Source organism: Nuphar pumila, chromosome 14 (genome assembly GCF_984573655.1).
Source record: "Nuphar pumila chromosome 14, dmNupPumi1.hap1.1, whole genome shotgun sequence".
Classification (NCBI taxonomy): Eukaryota; Viridiplantae; Streptophyta; class Magnoliopsida; order Nymphaeales; family Nymphaeaceae; genus Nuphar; species Nuphar pumila.
Genome location: NC_143262.1, coordinates 22507658 through 22530470, shown reverse-complemented (window position 1 = coordinate 22530470; position 22813 = coordinate 22507658). Strand labels below are relative to the sequence as shown.

The 22813-nt window shown below is 43.6% G+C and overlaps 1 protein-coding gene across 3 annotated transcripts in view; it reads right to left on the bottom strand.

Annotated features, from left to right (window-relative positions):
• Window positions 1-703: 703 nt before the first annotated feature.
• Window positions 704-22813, bottom strand: part of LOC149816615 (putative UDP-3-O-acyl-N-acetylglucosamine deacetylase 1, mitochondrial) — a 182677-nt gene continuing 160567 nt past the window's right edge. For 2 of the 3 annotated variants that reach the window (XM_089986648.1, XM_089986650.1), the window contains exon 7: window positions 704-1109. In XM_089986648.1, the coding sequence (XP_089842774.1) occupies window positions 1050-1109 (60 nt within the window). In that variant the 3' untranslated portion in view covers window positions 704-1049. The remainder of the gene's footprint in view (window positions 1110-22813) is intronic. The other variant, XM_089986649.1, reaches the window with a different exon arrangement.

Sequence of the window (22813 nt, the reverse complement as noted above, 5' to 3'; positions counted from 1 at the left end):
GCAAAGAACCCCTCTCTGCCTCTAAAACATTAGGGGGCGTGTGCACATGCGCACACACACACACACATTTCCCAGCAAAAAGGTTGCCGGAAAATGCCAATGGCACTGGACTACGTGATAGAGAACCACTAAGAGTTTTTACTTTTGTCAACATGGTTTGACCTTACAGAGAACTAGGAAAAATTTTGGGAGGAAAAATGTAAATCTCTTTTTTTCTTGAAAGACAAGCTGGGTTAGGCGGACCCCTAACAGTTATACAAAGATACCATTGGGATTCAAACTTGCAAGATCACAACATAAGGTGACGAGCACTAGCTGCTCCTACAAGACAAGCGGAGCCCCCATTGGTGAAAAATGTAAATATCTATGAAGGATTCTGGAACACGACCATCCCGATCTATTTAAGGTTTTCTTTCTTTTATCCTTGTTAATTTTGCAAGGCCTTTTTTAATTTAATTGTTTCACAAAACTATTTTTTTCTTTATCTCATGCTTTATGACGCATTTCATTTCTTATGATTAAAAGGATCTCTATCGTCAGGTTTCCATGGAAGCTGATTACTTAATCAGGAACAATTATTGGCAGACCTTTCAGTTGTGGAATGAAAATTCAAACTGAGAGAGAGAGAGAGAGAGAGAGAGAGAGAGAGAGAGAGAGAGAGAGAGAGAGAGAGAGAGAGAGAGAGAGAGAGAGGGATTCACAATTGCTAGCAGGGTCGTTCGATTTTGAATTTTGATCTTACATGAAGTATCAAAGTACTAAAAGAATGCTCCGGTACAGTGGCTGTATCCATGTCCGGCATTTTACATGACATTGCACACACAGATGAACTTCAGCTTTCAATTAGAGAAATAAGAACATCAATTAGGAAGGCCACAATATTGGCTCCAATCTGCCATGTCTACATTTACCATTTCAATGCGAGAGATGGGTCTTCATTTGTAAACATTTCTCACCACTTTTGATCCTTTCCAAACTCGCACCTCTGCCAAGGTACACTTGATGAACATATGCCAGCACGAATTTTGTAACATACAGTTTCTGGTACTTTATCGCTTCATACAGCTCGAAAGGAAACAGGCAAATTTATAATGCAAAGCATGGCCACCCTAGAATCATTAATGTTTCTGTTAATGCTCCACATTTACATGTCACTCCTCTTATCAGTCTCCAATTTAGTAATGAAAAAAAGAATAAACTGAATTACTGAAAGATGAATAAGTAAATGTCGTGAGCAGTAGTGAGGGAGGGGAAGATAGATGTTTTACAACTTCCAACAAAAATAATTTTGAGGAAAGCCAAATGAAAAAATGTAAGCAGTAAATGAACCATTTTGGTATCTATAATAAAAATCGTACTGTGGAATGTTTTACATAGTGACAAATAATATATTTAGTAAGAGAATCAGGGAAGAGAAGAAGTCACTAAAAGTGGTTTAGCATGCAAAGAAAGTGAAGAAAATCCTAACATTCAGTTAGCACTAATGTGAGAAACTAAATTGCCATGCATAATATTTTCCATAAATAGACTAAAAGTAACATTTTCCAACAATTTTTATTTATCTAAAAACAAACAGGATATCTGATAACTTTGAAGTATGTGAAAACCTGATTTCTATAGAAGCTGAACTCTACAAATCATAGCAGGTTTGACTTGATAAATTCACTGGTATGGAAGTGGGTGATATGGTACCAATCTACACTTAAGGAGGCTCAACATATCAATACCTTAATCCTTATAACTGCATATAAGTTGAACACTATTTATCCAGATGTTCATTGTCAAGCCCTATCATGACATGAAAAATAACAAATTCAAACTGGAAAAGCAAAAATAAAACAAGGAAACCGGGAAGCCACAAAATCATAATGCACTCAAGTTGCACATGGGTCATGCCTGATTCATACTCTCTAGGGGTCCATTTTAAGATTTCCAACCCTACTTATAAAGGAGAAGTGCACAACCAATATAACTCCCACAAATTGGAATCAGTCCATTAGAAGGTTAGTAACCGAATCAAAATTCTAATACATCAACTAAATCTAACCAGAGTTTTCTATTCAAAAACTTCTCTTTGAATCAAACTCAGGTTAAGGTCCTACACAACTAACAACTGCAGCAGCCTAATCAAACAAAAGCAAATATATGAACAAAAAAATTTTAATAGCTGAAGAATCGCTCTTAGTTGGATAATACACATTACAGTTGACTGAACCTAACAAAGATGCATACCACAAATAGGTGTGCAAGTGTATGTTGTGTTAGAAAAGTGCATGAGAGAACGATATTTCACTGATTTTTATAATAGTTCCATCATCAACCAAAGATAAGAATATAGAACAGACATCAAGTAGCAATTGTGCTCATATAATTAAAAAAGAAGAAAGCATAGGGTGCTAGCCTCCAAAGTGATCAAAGAAAACAAACATGCACTACACATAAAACAAGAGACATGATGTAAACCAAGCACAGGAATGTTAATATATATATACATTTGTTGTAAACCGAAATACCCAACAAGGGTATTTCAGTCTTTTATTGTAATAGGCGTCAGCCCATTAGGGGCTGACAGCCCTTTTCTTTTATTTTTATTTTGTATTTTTTTGTTTTTCGTTTTTTGTGTTTTTGGGGCAGCTCCAATATAGCTGTTGGAGCTGCTCCCAACGGTCATAAATATGACTGTTGGGAGCAGCCCAACAGCCATATTGGGGCTGCTCCCTAGTAGCCCATTTGTATTATAAATAAGCCCTTTGTGGCCTTGTATTTCTAACTCATTTTTTAGTGACTATGCAATAACAAATTTGTTAGACCTTTGCGTGGGTGGTTTGATGATTCAATATTCTACTTGATTGAAAGTGTGTTCTTGCATTTTTATTGGATTCAATCCATATCATTACATGGTATCAGAGCTTTGGTGGTCCAAAAGCAATTTTTAGAGGAAAGTTCGTGACAATATCAAGAGGAGGATCGTGAGCTTAGCGGTGTTATCACTCAAAAAAGTTTTGTATTATTTTTATTTCTCTTTCTCTTTCTCTTGTTCTCCCCACTCTCTCTTTCTCTATCATTTTTCTTCGCATTGTAAAAAAATGGAGAATGAGAAGGAAGTAATAGTCTCTATTCCCGGGTGCCTAAACGATACAAACTATGTGATGTGGGCATCCATAGTAAAACACAAAATATGGGAAAAATGACTATGGGGTTTGGTGGATGGTACCGAAAAAGAGCCTAAGCTCATTCTTACGAAAATTGAGAATGCGAAGGAGGTTGGTCTTCAAGTAGAGGAAATGGGTAAAGTTGTTTCCGACTATGAAAAGAAATGAAAAGAATGGATGATGAGCCATTCCAAAATAATTGGATGACTCATCAATAGTATGGGCATCCACAAATGTTCTAGCTTGGCAAAATTTGATTTCGCTAGTGATGCATGAAAATATCTTAAAGACATGTATAGTCTTAAAGATATTGCACACATATGCAATGTTCAAAACAAGGTGAGAACCATGACTCAAGGAGAGATGAGCATTAGATAATACTACAATACACTCTCTCTTCTTTGGGATGAATTGGCTCTTCTTGAGCCAAAATGGCATTGCCCACAAGACGTAGAACTCTGTGAAAATCAAATTAAAACAGAGCATTTCTACCAATTTATTAAAGGGGACCCGAATTTGAAGGAACCAAGTAGGTTGTCCTTCTTAGAGGAGGTATTCCTTCCATAGTGGAAACTCTTGAAAAATTGCCTATGGAAGAGAATAGATTAAAGAAGCCCTCCGTTTTAAAAAATGAATAATCCGTGTTTGCCATATCAAAGCCCGAAAATTATACTAGAAGCTACAAACCTCATTTTGTAAAAAATGAAAATAGAAGAAATCCTAACAACTATGAGAGCAATGAAAAGAAAGGTGATCATGAATGCAAAAAACATGGAAAGATAATTTGTTATCATTGTTACAAACTAGGACATATCAAGCCCTTTTGTCCCAAAAGAAAGAAGGATCATCATAAAGAAAGAGTTGCTTCGATTGAAAGGAGTGAGATAGACGACTCCAAGTACATTGGCTCGCTCTCTTTGGCTAGCTAATGGAGGCGCTACAACCCATGTGTTGAGAAGCAGTCACCGTACATATGCATATGGGTACTTTGGTAACTACTTAAGAGGTCAGGGACATTATTGTAAACAAGGTGTTTTAGTCTAATCTCTCTATTTAAGTGAGATTAGACCTAATGAGTATATATGACTCTCTCTCTCTCTCTCTCCGATTTGCTAGAAACCCTAGCCAGCTTCAACATGGTATCAGAGCAGGACGTAGCTCTGAGCGTCTGACTTGATCGATCCACACGCTGATCGGGTGGCACTGTGTATATCGTGAAGAGCGACAAAGTTGATCGTTGTGTGCAGCGACTACAGCGATCGCCGTGTACAGAGTGTACCGCGATCTGGAACTTCTCCAGCCAGCAGGAACATGATCGGGTGGCGCTGTGTGCCAGCGTGAACAACAATCAGCCTCTCCAGCAGGAACGCTGATCGGGCGTGCGTTGTGCGTGTAGTAGCAGGTATGTGCGCGTAGTAGCAGGGAGACCCCGACCGTGTCGATAGTGGCTAATGATGGTTGTGTGGATGTCGAAAAGGCCTGCAGTCTCCATCATGATGCAGTCGTGGTATGCAGGTTGTCGGAATTTTTTTTTGCAGTCGTGGTTGTCGCATTTTTTTTAAGGTGAATAGTTTAGATTTTATCAGGGTGATTAAAATCTGGTAGAGTCGGCTTCCCGATGAGAGCTCCTCTCCCATTGTTGGCCAGGAAAATATCTCCATCTCCCCTACTCTTCAGTTATCAAATGTTCGCCATGCCCCTTCGTTCCCTCAAAATTTGTTATCTGTTAGTCGTGTTGCAAAGGAATTGAATTGTCGAGTAATATTTGATCCTGCCTGTTGCACTTTTCAGGACTTGCTGACGGGGAAGACGATTGGTGGAGGCTATGAGAAAGGTGGAGTCCATTATCTACACCAACCAGTTGGCGTTGTTCATTCGGCAGTTGAGTCCTCTTCTAGTCCGCTGCTTTGGCATCATTGTCTTGGTCATCTTCCGTTGCTTAAATTGCGTAGAGTCATTCCTCATATCTCGTCATCCACTACTCTATTGTGTGAAGCATGTCAGCTTGGAAAGCATCATAGGAATTCATTTCCGTCTAGTCAGAGTCCTTCAAGTCAAAATTTGTTTGATCTTCTTCATGTTGATGTTTGGGGTCCAAGTAGAATAACGGGCAAAGGCCATGCATGATGAAATGGATGCACTGCTTTCTCGTAGAACATGGGACTTAGTTGATCCTCTACCTGAGGCTGATATTGTTGGTTGTAAATGGGTTTATACTATTAAGTATAACTCAGATGGATCGATTGAAAGGTTTAAAGCTCGTCTGGTTGCAAAAGGTTATACTCAAACTTATGGGGTGGACTTCTTTGAAACATTCTCTCTTGTTGCTCGTCTTGGGACTATTCGTCTTGTTTTGTCCGTCGCAGTGCACCATGGTTGGTCTCTATGTCAGCTTGATGTGAAAAATGCCTTTCTGTATAGAGGTTTGGAGGAGACAATTTACATGCAGCAACCTCTGGGGTTTGAGGTTCAGGGAGAGTGTCAGAAGCTATGTCAGAGGCAGTGTTGTGAAAAGCGTTGAGGCGTAGTGAGGCGCTCCACCAAAATCTGAGGCGAGGCGTAAGCCTCGAGGCGCAAAGCGTAAGCCTCAAATTTTTTTTTTAAACTTAAAAAAAACTATAAAAATGATCTAAAATTATAAATAAATAAGAAATGTTTTATTGATGAAGCGCCAACCAACACGAAATAAAAAATCTCAAATAAATACGAAAAAAATATGAGATTAACATGTAAAAGTAACATTAATGCAACAACTTGATCTATATAAGTATCTAATTGCATAAATATGAGCATTCATTCAATAAAAAACTAACATTAACAACAAAATGCATATTAGCACTAACAACATCATGTCATAATTAAAAAATGCATGTTAACATTAACAACCAAATGTTAATGTATTTGTCCAGAATTCTTCAAAATGAGAGTGTTAACATTCACAATTACAACTAAAAGTCTCAAAAAACATATAAATGACCAATAACTCTATGACATGAATTAGGGCCTAGGCTCTTGTTGTGTCTCGTCACCATCAATATTTAAGTCTTCAATATCATCATCTGAAGAATCCATATGAATAGGTTCTTCTTCATCTTCATTCTCTGACTCTTCATCATCTACACTTTCTTCATCCAAGTCCTCAATTACTTCTTTTGCTTTTCTTTTTCCTTCAATAAAAAATCATGTATTAAATATTTATGTTATGTAATTAAAATACATTTATATTCATAGCTAGGTAAAAGGAATATAACTTTACCTCGATCTCTTGAAGACATGTCTTGCCTAGAACCACTTTGTGAAACATAAGGTGAAGTGACTTTTTCAATAGGCACATGCTCAATGGCATTTATGTCGAAGTTCGGATCCAACCATGAATCCTCCAACCAATTGGGATCACTTGGCAACACAGGATCTTCCTTCTCCACAATTCACTCATCGTCTGAGTCTATATGATCTAGACATATAGGGTCTTTGGTAGCCCTCCTCTTCATATTTCTCTCTCTTAATTTCATATTGTACATTACAAAAACCAATGCATTCATCTTGTCTTGTTCAAGTCTATTCCTTCGTTTTGTATGCACCTATAATTTCAAATCATTGATAATCAAATATAAGATAATTAAACATATAAAAATGTATTTCAAAATAAAATACAAAGTCACAAACCAATGAGAAAGTAGTCCAATTCCTCTCACAGCCCGATGCACTGCATGTCAAACTTAAAATTCGAATTGCAAAATTCATCAACTCAGGATTTTCGTGCCCAAATGAACTCCACCAATCAGCTGCATTCAAATAAAATAATAAAGAATTGATAAAAACATTAAGAATGTCATAATTAACAAAAAAAAAAAAATATTGACAAATAACAACATAATTGCAAACTTACCAGGACTTTTTAATTTTCTTGTTGTAACAGCTGCCTCTCTGCCAAACAAGCCCTTTGCCTTTTTCAATGCATCGATTTGTGTTGTAATTTTCAACCGAATATTTGCATCACAAACTAATTTTTCAACACAATCATAAAAGCTACCCATAACTTCTCCATCAGGGTTGAAGTTGTCAGCATAATGAAAATGTGGATTTAAATAATAGGCAGCTGCATGCAAAGGCTTATGAAGTTGCAAGTCACATCGTCTATCAATGATATCCCAAATAGGTTTATATTTTCTTTGGACATTGTCAAGGTTTGAAGCAATTTCCTCCTTCGCTCTATCCATTGCCTCATACAAAAATCCCATAGCAGGTTCGTCTGCATCAACGAGTCACAATACTTTGGCGAGAGGTAGTGTAGCTTTAATTGCATATGATATGGCAGCCCAAAACTTATGATCATTAAGAACAATACAAGAAATGTTCTTAGCATCAGATTTCTTATAGTAATTAGATGTTCTAAAATTTGAAGATAAGAACATCGACTTTAACTCTTTCTTATAACATCCAATACTATGAAGTGTAAGATATGTTGTGGCAAAACGAGTGACGGCTGGACGCAGAAGTTCTTTCTTCTTTGTGAATTTTCTCATTAAATTTAATACCCATGCATGACTATAAATGTATCTTGTAATTTTTTTTGCTTTTTCCACTGTATCTTTAAAAATTGATATCTTTCCAATATCTTCTAACATAAGATCCAAGCAGTGGGCTGCACATGGTGTCCAAAAACATGTTTTTCCTGCTGTTAACATATTTCCAGCTGCCACATAATTTGGTGCATTATCTGTAATGAATTGCACCACATTACTTTCACCAACTTCTTTAACAACTTCTTCAAACAACTGACACAAATTTGCACCAGTTTTTTCCATGTCGCTGATGTCAACGGACTTCAAAAATACTGTCCCAGATGAGCTGTTCACATGAAAATTAATTAAGTTTCTTCCTTTCCCATCTGTCCAACCATCTGCCATAATACTGCAACCAACCTTTGGCCACTCTTGTTTGAACTCTTTCAAAATTTCATGAGTACAATCTACCTCGTCCTTCAAAATCCACGTTCTGATCTCATGATAAGAAGGTGGTTTGAACCCTCGCCCATAATTTGCAATAGCTTCTACCATTGCACCAAAATATGGACTGTTGCAAAGATTAAATGATAAGGAATTTGCATAAAAAAATCTACCAATGGCACGACATGCATTTTTTCTTTCATCCCTTTTGAAAGCAGTGTTTATTGTGGTTTGCCGTGCTTCTTTGTTCACAAAAAGGTCCATAGGACCAGCTGCACTTGTTTTTGCATCACTACCCAATCCACTAGCTTCTTTATTCACATTATCGCCGGTTGATGATCCAAAATAAATACTTCTCCCGATATCCAACTTGGTTTGCTCTAACTCTTCTTTCTTTAGCCTCTGATCCTTTAGATGATTCTGAAAAAATCTTTTCACGTCAGGTGGAACCGCTTCGCACATACTTACACCATGCTTTGTGCCAGCTAAGTGATGTTTTAGCCTATAGATGCCTCCTGTAGTCTGTTTATGACATTAATTGCAAATTACATGTCCTACGAGTTTGGGATCTTTACTAGGATTTGGAACTTTAACTCTATGATCCCATCCTACATCTTTTTCCATTGTTCAACTGCAAAAATACATAACACAAAATATATATTAACATCATGCATTCTGCTGACCACATTACATGAAAACAAATGCACAATAGACAATCTTGGTGTATAAGCTATATACGAATCCTAGAAAAAACATAATTGACGAGAAAAAAATAATAAATATAATTAGGTCATTTTTTTAATTGGGTCTCAAAGTTCATTCAATAATGCACACTTATAGCCACACACACACATAGTAGAGATAGAGTGGAGGTGGTTTGGATCCCAGATTTCTTCTCAAAAACAAAAAGAAAACACCAACCAACTCCAAGGCACTCCAAACAAATTTTGCATCGATTGAAATGAATACCATCACAAAAAAGCACCAACAAAAGACAAAAAATATCCTTAAAAACACAAATAAAACACCAACGAAATTTGTCTTCCTTTTTTTCGAAGAAAGAAGAGCATGTTAAACCAACAAAATAACCATCCCTAGAATTCAACAAGAAGGTATATCAAGAACTTCTCCGGAGATCAACCCCAAGAAATTATGAAAATGCCGAAAAAAAAACATATATTGAATATGCTAAACAGAGGTCACCATTATGTTCGAATATTTCAGATGCTTAACATAAGAAAGGGGGAATATATGAAAAATTCCCAATCAGAGGACTGAGATCTTTTGATTCCAACAATTCGACAGGGATAAAAAATACATATTTTAATGAAACTTAAAATATCTGAATCAGATGAGTTCACATAAATCAACACCAAAAAAAAAAAGATGAAACTTAATAAAAAGAGGAACCCACTAATTCTAATGAACAAAATCAGTCAACAGGGGAAAGAAAACATAAGGGGGAATATATGGAAAATTCCCAATTAGAGGACTGAGATCTTTTGATTCCAGCAATTCGACAGGGATAAAAAATACATATTTTAATGAAACTTAAAATATCTAAATCAGATGAGTTCACACAAATCAACACCAAAAAAAAAAAGATGAAACTTAATAAAAAGAGGAACCCACTAATTCTAATGAACGAAATCAGTCAACAGGGAAAGAAAACATACCAATTACATTTAAAGATAAATATGGTATCATTTCATTCATATTTAGATGCAAAATAACATAAAAACAAAGGAACATATTGTTCAGAAATAAACACATCTACGTATAAATCACGAAAAGCAACTAGAAAGAAAGACAGAGAAACAAAATAAAAAACGAAAAGGGTAGAAGAAAACCCAGAAAATCGTTACCTTCAGAAAACCCAGAACTTTACCTGTCACCTGAAAATGCAGAGGTCGCCGACGGCGAGTGGTGGCCGGCGACAGCAGTGGCGGCGGCGAGTGGTCGCACGGCGGTGGCTGTGAGTCGCTGGAGCGGCGGGTCGCTGATGCCTTCTCAGCAGAGGAAAGAAGAAGGTGGAAGAGGCGATGATCGGCGACGGGTGGTGGCCGGCGGCGAGTGGTGGCCGGCGACAGCAGTGGCGGCGGCGAGTGGTCGTACGGCGGTGGCTGTGAGTCGCTGGAGCGGCGGGTCGCCGATGCCTTCTCAGCAGAGGAAAGAAGAAGGTGGAAGAAGCGATGATCGACGACGGGTGGTGGCCGGCGGCGAGTGGTCGCCGGCGATAGCAGTGGCGGTGGACGAGAGGGGACGAAGTGGAGAGAGAAGGGGCGAGGGCTTTCCCTCGCCCCGAAGCGCCTGTGTCTTTTTAAAGACACAAGTTCTCGATCTTTCGAGAATACGGGCCCGGATCCAGGTCGAACTCGGGTCCGGGCCATCCGATTTTTAATGCGTGCCTCGCCTCAAGGCGTACGCCTCAAGGAGCATGAGGCGTACGCCTTGAGGCTGTTGCGCTTTTTCAGTGCGCCTCAAGGCGAAAAGGGCCTCGCCTCGAGGCGAGGCGTGCTTTTTGCGCCTTGAGGCGCGTTTTTAACAACACTGGTCACGGGGATTCAACTAGCTGGGTGCCGCACCCGCGTCGACGCGACTCAACGCGGGTGCAGGTGCGACACCGGATGCGGTCAACCCGACCTTGGGTGCAGTCATTTCGGTCCATTTTTTTTGGATTTTAAAAAAAAAAATTGCCCTATGAAATGGGCTGCGGAATTTAAAAAAAAATCTTGGGGGACCTGCGCCGGGGGGAACCCCCGGACCCCCCTTATATATATATTACATTTTTGCCCCTGCCGCACCCCCGCACCCAGGTTTTTTGGAAGTGCTGAATCCCCGCACCTGCACCCATGTGACATAGGTCAGAAGGTATGCAAGTTGAACAAGGCAATCTATGGTCTCAAACGGAGTCCCCATGCATGGTTCTCTAAGCTGGTTGAGGTCATGTCAGCATTTTGGTTTGTTCGATCTGCCTCTGACCACTCTCTTTTTATTAAAAAGACTTGCACAGGGATTGTGGTCATGATAGTATATGTTGATGACATTATAGTCACAGGAAGCAGCGAAAAAGACATTTCTGAGACAAAGTCCCATCTTCAGAAACACTTTGTGACTAAGGATCTGGGACCACTCAGATATTTCTTAGGCATAGAGGTTGCAAGGAGTAAAGAAGGATTGGTTCTGTCACAACAAAAATATGTCTTGAACCTGCTGAAGGAGACAGTGATGTTAGGTACCAAACCTGCAAGGATTCCTGTGGATCCCAAGTCTCATCTGTTTGATGAAAAATCCGAGTATGTGGACTCTAGCCGTTATCACTCTTTGGTTGACAAGCTATTATATATGACTACGACCAGACCTGACATATCTTTAGTCGTGAGAAAGATAAGTCAATTTATGGACAAACCTACAAAGGCTCACTGAGAGGCTGCAATGATGATTCTCAAATATCTAAAGTTCTCCCCTGGTAAAGGACTATGGTTTAAACAAAACCCTTCTTTAGATGTTACTGCCTATTCAGATGCAGATTATGCAGGGTCGATTGTTGATAGAAAGTCCACAACTGGATTATGTGTGTTTGTTGGAGGGAATTTGGTTACTTGGAGAAGTAAAAAACAAAATTGTCGTTGCCAGGTCGAGTGTTGAGTCAGAGTATCGGGCTATGGTTCAAACTGATGCTGAGATGATGTGGGTTAAATCTGTGTTGATTGATCTCCAAGTGAAAGTCTCATTACCTATAGAGATGATATGTGATAATAGAGTTGCTAATTATATTGCAAATAACCCAGTGTTTCATGAACGAACAAAGAATATTGAGGTGGATTGTCACTATGTACGTGACCTGATCCAGACGGGGTATATTTGCACCAAACACATATCTTCAGAGAACCAAATTGCTGATGTCTTCACAAAACCCCTAGCGAGTTCAAATTTTTCAAAATGTTGTGACAAGCTGAGCATTATTGATATATATGCTCCAGCTTGAGGAGGAGTGTTGAGAAGCAGTCACCGTACATATGCATATGCATATGAGCAGTTTGGTAACTACTTAAGAGGTCAGAGGCATTATTGTAAACAAGGTGTTTTAGTCTAATCTCTCTATTTAAGTGAGATTAGACCTTATGAGTATATACGACTCTCTCTCTCTCTCTCTCTCTCTCTTTTCTCTGATTTGCTAGAAACCCTAGCCGGCTTCAACACCATGCTTAAAACTCAAGCTCCGTCTTTGTAATAACAAAAAAAAAAGTTTTGGTTTGGGCCGGATCCGGACCCGACCAGGGCCACCGCCCCTCGCTGTCATTAAAAGACAGTGAGGCAGGCAGGAGGAGGGTTACGAACCCCCCCTCACCACCTCTCGCTCTCTGTTCTCTCTCTCTCACCCTCTCGTCTCCCTCGGTGTCTCCGACTCTCACCCTCTTGCTCATCCACCGTCACCGACGCCTGCAACTCTCGACAGCCCACCGCCACCGACATCATCAACCCTCTTCCTGCTGGCGAGTTTCCCTCCGGCGACCACCAACTACGACGGATCCCACTCGCGCTCCGCGACCCGAGCCGTCAATCGTGTACATCCGCAGACGCCAGCAAGCTCGTAACTCTCCAAGGTAGGGGAAGATTGCACGAAAGACTTGGATAATTGAATTAAGTTCAATTAAACTAAAAACGATCATTAAATGAATATATATACATGTATATATTTATACGAGTATGCACTTCACTCAAGGATGCGGTTCCACAATCCTTGCCCTTTACCTTCTATCAGTTTACTTGCCGTCACGCATCGCGTCGAGGTTTAGCGTTGCACTTCTGCTTACCGCCTTTACCTTACGTCGCACTCTGCTCCTAGGCTCTTGTTTTTACATATGTGTTGGTATTGCCTTGCTATTGCAGATGACGTGCAGGTTCTTGCTCTTTGTGTATGCCTTAAAGGCATCCTCGTGGAGGATGCAAGGGGCATTTATTACCCTCTTTCTTGCGACGAGAGTTGAGTTGGGAGCTAGCGTTACATCCTCGTCTAAGGAGAGGGATACCTTGCAAGGATCCTGACTCTTCGAGTATGCAGTCCTGCAGACGAGTTGGGGTTCGAGCGAGCTACTTAGCAGGGGTTCTGTTGAGAAACCTGTATCCCGTCTATCGAGGCCGATATCGAGTCATGCGAGGCATGTAGATACCCCGATAGCGGATGAGGTTCTGGAAAATCGCATGCATAATGTTGGCACAAGGTACTGTTGTTTCAAAAGATAAAGTAAAGTTGATAAACTTTACATCTTTGTGAAACACTCCTGTTGAGGCTTCTATTGAGGAGCTATACCCCCTTCATCCTAGAGTACTTGTTGTAACGCCCCAAAATTTCAACTTGTGATTTCAAAAACATTATCGAAAAACCTTTCAAAGATTTAAAGTTTTCACTTTTAAAAACGACAGAGGAAAACATTTAGAAAGGAGCACAAGTCAACAATCCTGGGTACGTTAGCTGAAAGACCACCATTCACATGAACAACTACTAAAAAGGAATTGAGGAAATAATGCAATAGATTATTAATAAAATCTGCAATTTATTACAAAATAAGCAATTTCCCAAAGTTCCATAATCTAAAGAAAAACTCTAAAACTCAGAGCCAAGACGCCAGCAGAAAGAAGAGAAATCTTAAGCCATATTGCACTATGCCATTGGCCGCCTGTGAAGTCCTACTCCTCACCTGCCCATGAAATGGGTCAGTTTCATAACAAACCAGTAGGTGCACGAATAGATAAGTAGAATAAAAATAAAGCAGGATATTCATGAGATAATCAGTTATTATATTAAAACAACCAATACAATTGTAATCTATTCTAACAAGTGTAACATGTGCAAAGAGCTATTGTTTGAAGCATTTCAAGTAGTGTAAGTCTCAATCATCTACAACTATTCAAAAAAATATTCTTTAAGTTCTGATATTAACTGGCCTGTGGGTACGCACAGACGCGAAACGTAGAAACAACCAATACTGATCTGGGGGTTTATTATGTCAGGTGTTTTCATTAACCCGGAGGGCTGACTGAGTCCGCTCCTAAGGGGACGGTCAGTGACCAAGAGAGTAAATCCCCAAAGGCATTCGTGGCCCATGGATGCATCCAACTTCTGCAGAAGTACCTGTGAGTTACCACCTAGGATAATTTATGGTAATCCCAATTCCCCTAACTCCGATGACTGGAGAAGCCGAGTTTTTTGCCCGTGAGGTGGTTGTTAACAACCTATCCATCAGAGTTTTTGTACCATCCATCCTCTCCCTTGATGAACCGTGAAGGTCGAATGGGTACGACGGGGGTTTCTTAATCGCCGCCCAATTCTACATGCTCTGGTCTGTTAGACCCACTCGAGCATCTTGTTTGTAACAAAAAAAAAAAATTTGGTTCGGGCCGGATTCGGACCCGACCCAAACCACAGCCTCTTGTTGTCTTTTAAGACAGCGAGGCAGGCGGGAGGAGGGTTATGAAACCCCCTCACCGCCTCTCGCCCTCTCGTCTCTTCCTGACTCTCTCTCTCGCTCATCCACCGCCATCGACGCCGGCGACTCTCGACAGCCCGCCGCCACCGACATCGGCGACCCCTCCTTTCTTTCTGGCGAGCTCCTTTTCGGCGAGCTTCCTCCGAAAACCCCCTGGTACGCCACCTTTTCCCCTCTTTTCCCTCTCAGTTCTCTCTCTCCCTCACTTCTTTGTGTGGCCACGGGAGGGGTCAAACCCCCTCCCTGTGCCCCCTTTAAGAAGGGGTGGAGCACGACACCCCCCTCCTTGCTTCTGTTACGGTAGGGGAGGGGCCGAGCCCCTCCTCCCTGTTCTCTGCTACGGCAGGGGAGGGGTCGTGTAAAACCCCAAATAAAAAAAAAAATTTGTTGGACACGTGCCGGGTCGGGTCCAGACCCGACCCGGGCCCCTTTTTTTTAGGGTTTAAAAAAAAAAAAACCGAGTTTTCGGGCGCCGCAAACCCCCCTTCTCCCCCTTCGCTTTCGGGCAGGATAGGGAAACCCATCGAGGGTTTCCCCATTCGGGTGCCCCCCCTGCACCTTTAAGAGAGAGGTTGGAGGGCGAGGGGAGTCACGCCTCCCTCTCGCAACCCTCGCCCCCCCCCTCCGCGCCGGTCTTCTCCCTGCTGCGCACGTCGCCGATGCCGGCCCCCGCTCCCAGGTACGCCATCCTCCCTCTTCTCTTCTCCTCCATCTTCTTTTCCTCACCCCCCTCTCTGTCTCCTCGCCGGGAGGCCGGCAGGCGGCGCACAGCCCCTGTCGTGCCCTCCTGCCTCTCCGGTAATTACCGGAGGGCCGACAGGTGGCCTGTAAGGCCCCTGTCGTCCCCTCTTCCCTCTAGGGGTGCGCCGGAGTGCCGGCAGGGGACCAATGGCCCCTGCGACACTCCCTCACCTCTGTGGGTGACAGGGAAACTGACGGGAGGTCGGTTTCCCTCCCTGTCACCCCCACCCCGGTCTCTCTTTCGGCAGGGGTCAGTTCCCCTGCAACCTTTCGACCACCTTTAGGCAGGGGCAATGCCCCTGCCGCTTCTTGTTTTTTTCGGTAGGCGGGGGCTCACCCTGCTGCCTCTTGTGTTCTGGCACGCAGGGGTAGTGCCCCTGCCGCCTTCCTGTCTCGGCTGGCAGGGGCAATGCCCCTGTCGCCCTTTATTTTGTTGGGCTGGCAGGGGCTCACCCCGTGCCGCCCCCTGGCTTCTGAGAGGGCAGGGAATACCCCCTGCCGCTCTTGACCCTCGGCACGCAGGGGGGCCGGACACCCCCCCCCCCTGCGGCTCCGCGATTTTTGACTGGCAGGGGTCGAGGCCCCTGCCATTTGTAGGTGTTTCTGGCAGGGGCCGAGGCCCCTGCCGTCTCTTGATTCGTCAGGCAGGGGCTGGGGCCCTTGCCATTTCTTCATTTTTGTCAGGCAAGGGCCAGGGCCCTTGCCATTCTGTTTGTACCAGGCAGGGGCCGAGGCCCTGCCTTTCCCTGTTCTTGAGGTAGGGGCCGAGACCTCTGCCATGCGTGACCTGTTTGGCTGGGGCAAGGGCCCTGCCCTTCGTGTTTTGTCATGCAGGGGCCGAGGCCCCTGCCATTCGCTATTATTGTCAGTCAGGGGCCGAGGCCCCTACCATTCACTATTTCGTCAGGCAAGGGCAGAGGGCCCTGCCTTTTGTTGTTCTGTCTGGAAGGGGCCGGTATCCCCGGTCACTTAATCCTACTCTTGCTCCCGTCGTACCATTTAATTAAATTATCATAATTGAATACTCACCCTGTTGCAGACCTCGCATCGGACCCCCAGCTCTGGCTCTGCGGCCCGAGCCTCGTATCATCTACACGCGTAGACGCACGCAGCTGCACGACATCCCGAGGTAGGGGAAAGTCGCACGAATAGTATGTATGAACAAAATAAAATTAGACTTCTGAGATAGAATAGTTATTTTGCATACTTGCGTATCTGAAGAAGTATTGGCTGGTCAAAGTTTACTCTTTGTGATTATTTTGAAATTGCATAATGTAAATTCTTTGGGTAGACTCATTCTAGAAAGAATCAAGTAGTTTACTTGGCATGCCTGTTTACGTGTAAGATTACTTAACTCATAATTGTCTATTATGCATGCCTATTCCTTTGAAACTGCATACTGATAGACTTTGTGAATAGACTCAAAACCACTGCAATTGCTATTGTAGCCGAACCTTAAGGCAGGTACGGTATGAATCAGAGTTACCGGAAGCGCCTAGGCAAAAGGGGAAGCGCGCTTCCCCGAAGCGCGCTTCGGAAGCGCGAAACGTCGCGCTTCCGAAGCGTGAGGGGAAGCGTCCCCCTTTTTTGGGAAGCGCGCTTCCCTTTTATGGGAAGCACGTCCCCCTTTTATGGGAAACGCGCTTCCCATTCCCCCACGCTTCCCCCACGTTTCCCCCACGCTTCCCCCACGCTTCCCCTTCGCTTCCCTCTCGCTTCCCCATTTTTTTCATTTTTTTCGCTTCCCCTCGCTTCCGGTTCGCTTCCTAGGTCGCTTCCGGTTCGCTTCCTAGGTCGTTTCCGAGACGGTTCGGAATTTTCTTCTAAGTGGTCCCACGCTTCCCCGCTTCCTAAATTTTTTAAAGTGCCTCGCTTCCCGCTCCCGCTTCCCGTATCGCTTCCCGTTCCCGCTTCCTCGACTGGTAACTCTGGTATGAATTGTATTGAAGTGTGAGATCTACACTTTATTGATTTTGATGTGGTAATATCGGTCTCCACAGGCCAATTGCTCAGAAAAGCAAAACATGTCATGTAGGAACCAAAAGAATCATAAAACATTATATGTTGCCCGCTCATCGTAGTCGTACCTCTAGGGAGGTACAACCGTACTTCTGGACAAGTACGTCCCATATGGGTTACGATGGTTGGAGGATGAGGTTGTAGCAACCTCGATGAGTGCAATTAGCACAATGCTGAGATCACATAAATGGTGACCATTCGCCTTCACAGGCAAGATGCTCGAGTGGGTCTAATAGACCAGAGCATGTAGGATGGGGCGACGGTTAAGAAACCCCCGTCGTACCCATCCGATCTTCACGGTTCATCAAGGGAGAGAATGGATGGTACAAAGACTCCGATGGACAGGTTGTTAACAACCACCCCACGAGCAAAAGACTCGGTTTTCCTCAGTCATCGGAGTTAGGGGAATTGGGATTACCATAAATTATCCTAGGTGGTAACTCCCAGGCACTTCTGCAGAAGTTGGATGCATCCATGGGCCACGAATGTCTTTGGGGATTTACTCTCTTGGTCACTGACCGTCCCCTTAGGAGCGGACTCAGTCAGCCATCCGGGTTAATGAAAACACCTGACATAATAAACCCCCGGATCGGTCTCGGCTGTTTCTACGTTTCGCGTCTGTGCGTACCCACAGGCCAGTTAATATCAAAACTTAAAGAATATCTTCATGAATAGTTGTAGATAACTGAAACTTAAACAACTCTTTCACTTATTACATTTGTTAGAATAGACTAAAATTGTTTTACCTGCTTAAATATCATAACTGTTTATCTCATGAATGTCCTGTTTTATTTTCATCCTACTAATCTGTTCGTGCACCTACTGGTTTGTTATGAAACTGACCCATTTCATGGGCAGGTGAGGAGTAGGAATTCACTGGCGGCCGATGGCGTGGTGCAACGTGGATCAAGATTCATCTTCTTTCTGCTGGCGGCTTGGCTCTGGGATTTTTTGGAGTTTTCTTAGATTTATTGAACTTTGGAATAAAATGCTCATTTTGTAATAAACTGCAGATTTTAATCGATTGCCTTAGTTCTTAAATTCCTTTAAGTTGTTGTACATGTGAATGATGGTTTTTCAGCTAACGTACCCAGAATTGTTGACTTGTGTTCCTTTTTAAATGTCTTCCGCTGTCATTTTTAAAAGTTAAAACCATAAATCTTTGAAAGGTTTTTCGATAAAGTTTTCGAAATCACAAGTCGAAATTTTGGGGCGTTACAGGTCGAGCCCCTCCTCCCTGCGCCCTTCTTGATGTGCCAGCAGGGGCCGATGGCCCCTGCCATTTTGTTGCGCCAGCAGGGGCCGATGGCCCCTGCCTTTTTGTTGTGCCAGCAGGGGCCATCGGCCCCTGCCTTTTTGTCTGCCAACAGGGGCCGATGGCCCCTGCCTTTTTGTTTGCCAGTAGGGGCCATAGGCCCCTGCCTTTTTGTTTGCCAGCAGGGGCCGATGGCCCCCTGCCCTTTTTGCGCGGGCGTATACCCTTGGTCGACAGGCCCAGGAAACCTTTGGAAGCTACATCGTGATGGGGACAGATCATTACAATTGTTGGTCTCCAACGAGGAATTCCTAGTAAACGTGAGTCATCTGCTCGCATTGACTACATCCCTCTTTAGGCGGCAAGGCTCATTTGGCCCTGCCCTATCCCTTTTTTCGAGTCATTTGGGACGGTTGACCCCAGCCCTATGTATTGGAAGTCGAGTCTTTGCCTTGCTTTTGCCTGGGTTTGCATGTTAATATCGCATATTTGCAGCTACGACGGATCCCACTCGCGCTCCGCGACCCGAGCCGTCAATCGTGTACGTCCGCAGATGTCAGCAAGCTCGTAACCCTCCAAGGTAGGGGAAAATTACATAGAAGACTTGGATAATTGAATTAAGTTCAATCAAACTAAAAACGACCATTAAATGAATATATATATATATATATATATATATATACGAGTATGTACTTCACTCAAGGATGCGGTTTCGCCATCCTTGCTTTACCTTCTATCAGTTTTTACTTGCCGTCACGCATCGCATCGAGATTTAGCGTTGCACTTCTGCTTACTGCCATTACCTTGTCGTCGCACTCTGCGCCTAGGCTCTGGTTTTTGCATATGTGTTGGTATTGCCTTGCTATTGCAGATGACGTGCAGGTTCTTGCTCTTTGCGTATGCCTTAAAGGCATCCTCGTGGAGGATGCAAGGTGCATTTACCACTCTCCCTCTTACGACAAGAGTTTAGTCGGGAGCGAGCGAACTTCTTAGCGGGTGTTCTGTTGAGAAACCCGTATCCCGTTTATCGAGGCCGGTATCGAGTTATGCAAGACATGTAGATACCCCGATAGCGGATGTGATTCGAGAAAATCACATGTATAATGTTGGCACAAGGTACTGTTGTTTCAAAGGATAAAGTAAAGTAGATAAACTTTACATCTTTGTGAAACACTCCTGTTGAAGCTTCTATTGAGGAGCTATACCCCCCTTCATCCTAGAGTACTTGTAGTCGTGCACGACACGTCTAGTACTGCGATGATCGGATGAGACGGTCGTGCGACCTCGATCAGTGCTAAATGCACAATGCTGTAATCACATAAATGGCCTCACATTCGCCTTCACAGGCAAGATGCTCGAGTGGTTTAAAGACCACAGCATAGAATGGGTCGTTAGTTAAGCAACCCCTAACGTACCTATTCGTTTCTATGTGTCTGTCAAGGGAGAGGACAGAGCGGTACAAACTCCAATGGACAGGTTGTTAACAACCACCCTACGGGCAACGATCCGGCCTCCCCAGCCATTGGAGTTAGGGGAAAGGGGCTACAATAATTAGCTCAACACTTCTGCAGAAGTTGGATGCATCCGTGGCACTGCCTCCTTTGGGGAATCCTCTCTCGGCTAAAGTCGTCCCTTTGGAGCGGACTCAACTAGCTATTCGGGTTATTGAAAATACATAGAATAACAGACGCCCGAACTAGTTTCAGTTTTTTCTATATTTTGCTTGCGCGTACCCGCAGGTTAGTAATTATCGAAACATAAGGTCTATTCACACTAGTCGTAAGGTCGTTTGACTCGCTTGCACTACCGATTCGCTTGCACTACTGATTCGCTTGCACTACTGACTCGCTTGCACTACTAATTCGCTTGCACTACTTATGCGTTTGCACTAGTTATCTGCGTGCATTGCTTACCTGTTTAACTGCATATTTGCTTTAAACTGTGTAACCTACTAAATTAAATTTACATAATTCAGTTCCTTGTAGTCTCTCTTGTGTACCTACTAGTTTTTCGCGATACTAACCCATTCTATGGGTACAGGTGATGATTAGGTACACCACAGGCGATGGCAAGATGACTTCAAGACGCTCTTCTTCCTGCTCTTAGCTCGCGTCCTGTTGATTAGGGTTTTGTAACGGATTTTCCTTGGGATATCCGAATTTTGTACTATTTGGAGAACTTCTTGAATGAAAGTGGCTTTTCCAAGTATTTGCAAGTAGCATGGGTTGTGCGTTTTGGTTCTTTTAGTTAACGCGTCCAAAGTTGTCAGCTTGCCTTTCTGAAATTAACAAAAGTATAGTCTTCCGTTGATTTCGTAAACCATCTCTGAGATGAAGAGATTCATTTTTAGTCTCTTGTCTGGTTTTTTTGAAAGGTTTGCAAGTTTGATATTTTGGGGTGTTACAACTTGGTATCAGAGCTAAGGGAAGCAAGGATTCTTGACCATTGAGCATCCGCATCGCGCTGTGAGTATATTTTTCCTCTTGCTTAGTAGGTACACATTGCATTGTTAAGTTAAGTGGCTTGACACGTTTTGCTTATGTACCAGCATTGTTGGGGTTACATAAACTACTCATGTTAAACATGAATAGTACTTATGTTTTTGCTTGTTTTGAGCTTCCTAAAATTTCTCATTGTTGGTATTCCTTGTTTACTCTAAGGATGACAAGGAACTCGAACGAAGGGTCTGCTGACCAATGGTCAGATCAGCGGGGATTCGTGATGGATTCCCTAGGTTCCCTGGCAGCGGCTATGCGAGACCAGATTCGTTCCCAAAGGGAACCAGCACCCGTTCCTGAGCCGATCCCGCATACCGCAGTGACGTATGAGAAATTTCTGAAGCTTGACCCCCCGACCTTCGACGGCAAACCTGACCCAGACATGGCCGATAACTGGGTGAAGGAGGTGGAACGAGTGTTCGAGGTCTTGTCAGTGCCCGATGACAAGAAGACGCTTTTCGGGACCTTCAGGCTGAAGGGGAATGCCCGCAGTTGGTGGGGCATGGCCCGGGGTGTGCAGTTTTCGGGAATTTCGCCAATTCCTTTTGAAGCTTTCAGAAAGGCTTTATTGGAGAACTACTTCCCGCCTCACGCAAGGGAGAAGAAGAAGGTGGAGTTCTTGGAGCTCTGCCAGGGCAATTCGAGTTTGACGGATTACATCGCCAAATTCCAGAGTTTGGAACCCTACTGCCCCAACCTGTTCGCGGATGATCGCGAGCGAGCAGGAAAGTTTGTTCGGGGGCTGAAGGAGGGACTCATGCATCGGGTCCTAACGAGCATGCCCTCGACCTTCTCTGCAGCAGTTGCTGCCGCCACCGTTCTGAGTGAAGCCTGGGAGCGCACTAAGAGTACTCAGAGCAAGAGGCCACCCGCTACGGGTGGTGAGCCGAAGACACCTTCCGGCGACCCAGGCAAACGACCGTTCCTTCCTGTAAAGAGCGAAGGAGGAAGGAAGCGATATCCTCCTTCGAAGCGTCAGCGGCCACAGGGCAACCCTCCAGCCGGGCAGCAGGCTGGCAACGTATGCCCCAGATGCAGGCAATCTCATATTGGGCAGGCATGCCCGTACGACACAGGCGGATGCCTGTATTGTGGCAAGATGGGCCACTATGCCCGTGATTGTCGCAAAAAGGCGGCTGATGATTCCAGGCAGACCAGCGGAGCACCTTTGCTCCCTCGGCCGCCAGAACCGCAACAGCAGTATCAGACGCCATAACCGCAGGCGAGCGGTCAAAGGAGGGCGCCAGGACGCGTCTACTCAGCCAAGGCCGAGCAGTTGACCAAGGGCGACCTAGTGCAAGGTACCCTTTTTGTCGCTAACCAAGCGGCTTTTGTGCTTTTTTATTGTGGTGCCACACACTCTTTTATTTTGGTAAATTTTGCCGTGTTTTTGCACATACCTGTAAAACCCTTGCATAATACCCTTAAAGTGTATAACCCGATTGGGAAAAACACCATTTGTGCGGCCTACATACTAGAGTTGGACGTAATCTTGACAGATCGGCATTTACCGGCTTGTGCTATCCTGCTAGTGATGATGGAATTTGACGTCATCCTAGGCATGGATTGGCTGCATAAGTATCATGCCAAGATTTTCTGCCGAGATAGCAAGATTGTCTTATCACCACCAGGAATGCCCAAGATGGAATTCAAGATCGTGAAACCCGTTCGGGCGAGCAAGTTGATTTCGTCGCTGAAGGCGCAGAGC